Source organism: Solanum tuberosum, unplaced genomic scaffold (genome assembly GCF_000226075.1).
Source record: "Solanum tuberosum cultivar DM 1-3 516 R44 unplaced genomic scaffold, SolTub_3.0 scf00382, whole genome shotgun sequence".
In the NCBI taxonomy this organism is placed as follows: domain Eukaryota; kingdom Viridiplantae; phylum Streptophyta; class Magnoliopsida; order Solanales; family Solanaceae; genus Solanum; species Solanum tuberosum.
Window position 1 is genome coordinate 190,167 of NW_006239306.1, and position 6,614 is coordinate 196,780.

The 6,614-nt window shown below is 32.1% G+C and overlaps 1 protein-coding gene across 1 annotated transcript; it reads right to left on the reverse strand.

Annotated features, from left to right (window-relative positions):
* Positions 1–845: 845 nt before the first annotated feature.
* LOC102598580 (uncharacterized) lies at positions 846–6,321 on the reverse strand. Its single transcript, XM_006362066.2, has 5 exons — positions 6,236–6,321; positions 6,081–6,117; positions 5,347–5,978; positions 3,638–3,794; positions 846–1,081 (listed from the first exon to the last, which is right to left on the reverse strand). Exons 1-5 carry the CDS (start codon positions 6,239–6,241, stop codon positions 1,068–1,070), a joined length of 846 nt encoding a protein of 281 aa, XP_006362128.1. The 5' UTR covers positions 6,242–6,321; the 3' UTR covers positions 846–1,067.
* Positions 6,322–6,614: the final 293 nt, after the last annotated feature.

The window sequence follows — 6,614 nt, forward strand, 5'->3', positions numbered from 1 at the left end:
AGGACAAGGGCAAAATTATCTAACAACCCCACATAAGAATTTGATTTTTCTTAATAATTTGTTTGTTTAAGGAGAGAGAGAGAGATAGGGTTTAAGAGGCCCAATAGGAGTGGGCCTTGAGAGTAAGAGGCTCATTAGACTAAAGTTGCTAATGAGTGGGTCTCGAATAATGTTAGTAGCTAGATAATTTAACTTTTTGAAATAGCGAAAAAAAATAAAATTTAACCTTATGACACTTTAATACACGACGAGAGACTTCTTTTCAAGCTGATGAGTAGAAATTGAATAAAAAGAAAATGACAAAAGAAATCTCACACGGAGATTAGTGTACCCATTGATCTATATGAAAAATAGAACTTTCAATGGATCCTTCGCGCGCTAAGTATACTTCTTCCGTGAGTCTTTCTCATCTTACTTTGTTCAACATGAAACTCGTAAATGACGTCTCATTTCTAAACATGCCGGTTTGTTTCTTTAATCCAAAGATTGGCTTTTCGTCATGCTCCTTTTATTCAGTTATAGAGCGAAGAGAGGAAGACAGCTAAAATTTTAGATTAGAGACAAATATCTAACAATGTTTGGACTATAAGCCAAGTAATAGTTGTTATCCAATATATCTTTCATTGCTTGTGTTATGGTCCAAACATCAATCATCACTCGAAATAACTAATACAAATTGATATTGTCATTTGTAATTTGGATAAGAATTATTCAATTTGATGTGCCTTTTTCTTAATTAATTAAGTAGCTAAACTTTCTCTTTTCTTTATAAAGTGCATAATAATCACTGCTGATTAATTATTAGCTAGAAGAAAACACTTCAGGTAATTCCAAATAATAAACAATCAGTCAAAATCAAACCCTAAATTCAACACCAATATTAAAACCTTTTTGTCACACACGACACAGGCCAAAAGCCATGAAAAATAACAAGATCACATGATCTAGCTGTTCACAATATTGAAAATTTTACAAGCAATTAAAACAATAATATTACAAACATTATTAATTAATTCATTTCATCCCCAAGCCAATGAAAGCAAGTAATTGAATTGGAATAGGTCAGCCTAGGCCGTGAGATCTGCAAAAATGAGGGGGAAAAAAGAAAAAATATATCATTGCAATGGAGATATATGATCATTAAAAAAGTGTTTATACGTAGAGTCTGGGGAAGTACTGGATCACAAGAGTCTATTATACGCAATTTTATCCTACATTTCTACAAGAGGTTGTTTCTAAAGTTCAAAATTGTGACATTCTAGTCACATGACAATAACTTTATCAGTTACGTCATAGCTCCATGTATCCCTTTTGTACTACAATTATATTTAACTTTTCCTCTTAGATAAGGATAATAAATATTCCTACTAAAAGACTACTGACAAAAACTTAGAGAGTAATCAGCTGCGGTCCAAATTGAAAGATTGGAAACTTTAGAAACAGAGAAGTACTAGTATTATATGATATGACATAAATATTTTCGAAAATTGTTTTTCTGTAAAATGTTTTCCTACGTTTGGCTGGAGAATGGAAAACAATTTGTATGTTAGAGAAAAAAGTCAGTTATTAAAGATTGATAATAATATAAGAAATCAAATAGTATTCTGATATTAAAGAAATGAATCATGAACCTAACTTAATGCTAAAAAGTTAGCTCATAAGAGAAAAATTATCGAAGATCATATAAGGGGACTAAGGACCCTTTATCCATCGATATGGGATTCCAACACCCACGCACATTCAGGACTGCACATTTCTAGAGCATGGACAATTTAAGATGGGGGCCCAACATAGGAAATAATGAATTGGATGGGTCTGACTCTGATACCGAAATGAATCTTGGATTAACGCAATCTCAAAAGTTAGTTCATGAAGAGAGGATTGCTCAAGATCATATAAGGAGACCGAAGACCTCATATCCCACTAATGTAAGACTCCAACACCCGCGCATCACCCAAGAGTGGACAGTTTAAGTGTGGACAAGATAATATGGGTGTCCCAACATCAGAAACAATGAATTGGGATGAGACTGACTCTGATACCACGTAAGAAAATGGATCTTGGGACTATATCAATCTTGAAAAATAACTCATGAGAGAAGAATTGTCTAAAAAGGAGACGAGGGACCCTTTTTATCCCCGTAATAGCTCAGTTTCTAGCTGAAGTGCACTCACAACAATTTTCAGTCTGACACCAATCAACCTTGAGCCTCAAGCCCGGAGCCGTAGCTCGGCCGCGTAATAATACTCAAGTTCTATTAAATAGCCTTAAAACTAGTGTCAAATCTTTTTATTTTTATACTATAGCATAGACCTAGCTTTCTAGCCCATAAATAAGCCTTGGACAGAATTAAGAGGTTACTACTTAATGGTAAGGAAATTAGTTATTTATGTATTAAATTAATATACTTAGTATCATATTTGATAGCATTTTTATTTGTTATGTATAAAACTTAGCACGTTAACTATGTTGTTTAATTTTTAGTTAACAATTCTATATAATTGTAAGGTATGAGTTAATTTATGTATTATTTAATGCAAGGTGAAAATAAAATAAATAATAAATAAACTCTGCAAAATTCTACATTACTAATATCTATAAAACTCTAACCAATGACCAAACGACTCATAAGTACTTATTTGTTACTCCACCAAACAATCATTGTAGTGTTGTCCCCAAAATGAATTATGCAATGCGTGATCCAAATATAATCTGACTCAAATACAAAATTCGAACACTGAGTGGAAAAAAAATACTTTATATGTTATTTGTTAAATTTGATCTTCGACGTAACTAACAACTCAAAAATTAGCTCAAAGAAAAAATGATTATTCAAGCCTTATAAGAACCTCAAGATTCCATATCATTCACAGATGTGGGACATTTCATTCATAATCCCCTCACACCTAAAGCTAGACATTCTTTATTCAGGACATTCCATTCATAATCCCCTCACATCTAAAGCTAGACATTCTTTATTCAGGGTTCCATTATTTGATCCAATGCGTGCATATTCATGGATACAAATTGTAATTTCCACCTCATGCAACTATTCGATTTCCTAGGACCACTTTAGGTGTGGCTTTAATACCATGTCAAATCAATATTGGGCCTAACTCTATTTTTAACCTTTGGTCTAGCACTACATAAAAAAGGGAAAAATGTACTATAAATAAAAAGATTCCAAGAAACATATAGAAGAAAACAAGAAAGGAGGATTTACAGCGAAAAATGTGTTACTTTATGTATTATCAGTTTGACCATGTCGCGCTACATGGAAATTGAGCAACAAAAGATTAATTGATTCGAAATAAGTTATTTTAAGATTATAATAATCGAATCAGAACAAAATAATGATGGGATAATCTAATGAATATATTTTTATTACTCAGTAAATATTAATAACTTTGAGAGAAAAGCTTTGGGAAAGGACATATTTGTCATTTTATTATTTTATCTTGAGATTAGTTATTATGAATTTCGGAATCTAAAATTATATTAAACATGAGATAAAATAATCTTACAGTTTATCTCGAAACTATTTGTTATTCCAAATCAAACCATTCAGTATGTATGCAATAATAACAATATATTTCGTATAATTTCACACGTGGAGTCTGAAAAGGATAGTACGTACCTTGATCAGTTAGGAGAAGAGAAACAGATGATTCAACCCTGACGTGTTTAACGCATGAAAGACCAAGCATGCTACCTGCTTTCACTTGACTGTTGATTTTGCCCAATTTGGTTTCAATATCTGGATGAACCTTCCTTTTCAACACTTTCGTCATCAACTACAAAACATTTAATTTATCACAATTGATTAAATTTGATTAGACAATAATGGAGTCAGAATTTTTAATTTATGAGTTCTGAATCATTATTTACGTATACTAAATGAAACTTTTAACACAAATACTACAATGTTTTAACTAAAATTACTGAGTTACGAGCGCAGAGCGTGTAACTTGCATTGTGACTCCGCCCCTGCATTGCATGCACGCAAAAGAAAAGAAAAGAAAAATATTTAAATTTTACATATTGATTATATGTAAAAGAATTCTCTCTTTTAAATTATGAATTCCACTTTAACAACATTCTTCCAGGTTGTTTTGCTTACGAGTAATTACATGTAGTTACCTTTAACACTATATCAAAAATATTATTAGTGGTAGGGTGGGCGTTCGGTTCTTCGGTTCGGTTTTTTGATTTTCAGTTTTAGAAAAGTGTGCACCATATATTAAATCAAACTAATTCTGTTCGGTTCATTTTTTCTACTTCGGTTCGGTTTAGTTCGGTGCTTTTAAATCGGTTTTTCGGTGTGAATGAAAAATAAAATAAGGATAAAGTATAAAATTTAGAAATTTCAAACTATGTTAAGGAATGATGTGTATTACTATGGAACACTTATTGTGCTAACTAAAAGACTATATTTGTCTTTATCAAGAACATCGTGCCTTCAACAGTTTATCGAGAAAAACAAGTATGAAGAGGGTTCCTTTACATAATGTACATTGGTAGAAATATGTTTGAGTTTCTCTTGGAAATTAATATTTCAAGTTACCTATTGAATTGTACATTGGGTGTTACTTTGATTTGTTCAAGAATGATTTAATTGTTGATTGAATTTTTTATCTTTAGTTAAGAGAATGCCCATATATATATATATAAAATAAAAAATAAAAAATAAAAAATAAAAATTTCGGTTTTTTGGTGCACCGAAGTTTTGAGACCCTTACACCGAACACCGAACGGAAGAACCGAACTTCCAAAAAAATAACACCGACACCAAACTGAAAAACCGAAGAACCGAATTAGTTCGGTTCGGTTCGGTTCGGTTTTTTAGTTTTTCGGTATTTATGCCCACCCCTAATTAGCGGTAATTAATTAACAGTAATAGCTTATTTGCCGCTAAATATGTATTTTTAGCGGCAATTAGCACTCGTTGTATATGTCCTTAAAGCCTTTAGCGACATTGGTTCTAATGACACTTAACTAATGCCAGTAAAGACTTTAGCACTCTTTATTAATGTCTATATTTATTGCCGCTAAAAGTTATTTTAGTTGTAATGTAATCTGATATGATAAAGTAATTATTTTTTAATAACGTTAGTGTTTGTAAAATTTAATTTATATTTTCGATGGAAGAAAGTTAAATTTACTTTAAAGGTGTGGCTTAGTGGTCAATGAAGTCGTTGAGAACCCTAAGGTCTCATGTTAAAACTCAGCGGGAGACAAAAAACACGGAGTTAGCTGTTGTCTGTTGCTGGTGGGAGGTGACACCGAACACCACAATTATAAAAAAAAATTAAAAATAAATAAAAATATAAATACTTTTAGACTCACTTTTTGTAGCTTTTGGATTGGGCGCGGCTCGTCCTTGACACGTGGAATGAGCTTTTTGGCGAAAGAAAGTCCATTTTTGATTTGTGGAGACGAATTAGACTTCTTAGTGAAAATGTCTGACTCTGTAATTTTGCTTGCAGAACGACGATCCGCCTTACGGTGATGATGATCAGAATCAGCAGAGAACAAATCTGCTAGAGTAATCCTTTCTTTTTTCATCATCTTAGTATTGGTCTGATCAGTAGATGAGTTGTTGTTTGACTCAATAATATCCTCGTTATAAATCATTTCATCTCCAATATTTGCATATATTAAAGGGTACAATTCTTCATTAATTCCCTCATGATCATTAAATGGAATTTCATATTCTTGAATTTCATTTTCCACTGAATAGTATTCTTCTTCTTCTTCTAATTCTTCCTCTTCCTCTAGAGATTCAATGTCTATGACACTTTGTTGATCTTGAACATTTTTCATGAGTGGATCAAATCCAAATGTGCCAATTGTAAGTATTCCTCCATTCCAAATGTCTAACATATGTGCAAATGAGGCATCTTGAAGAAGAATCTGTGTGTCATGATGACCAATAATCTCATTGCTAATCTTTAGTTCATCAATATCTTTCCTCCCATCTGCCAAATATAAAACACAGGAATTAGCGACAGATAAATTATGTAGGTCATGAACTGCTAAATATAAATTAGCGATGAAATTCGTAGCTAATATAGCATCACCTTTTTGATGAAATTTGCGATGCACCCAATTGAAGATCTAAAAATACAAGAAAAAAAGTGCAACAAATAGAAGTTATTATAAGAAGTACTCTAATAGAACAATGGATAAGAAAAGAAGAAAGAACACACTATAATTGAATTTTTGAAATTTGTACCTTCATTGGGTTTTTTTTCTCTCTTTTGTGATTTGTTCAATTGATTGAGTAGTGGGAATGTGAGTTGACTGGAGTTGGAAAATGTATGTTACACAGTAAATAACTAATGTCATTTGGCAAACAAAATATGTGGTCATATTTGGTAGATGGTTTGAGATGTTGACACGTGTTAAAGGGGAAGAAACTACATTAGGGCCCCTATAAGTATAGGCAATGTTTGGAGATTGCATGGCATGGCATGTTTCATCAAAATACTACGTTAGGTTTCATCTCTATGGCTTCATCGATGGTGCCCAAGTGTCTCCAAATGACCTTATTGCCCCTCTACCTTTAAATGAGATATTTGAGAAAAAAAAATTAATTATAAATATTAGAGTGT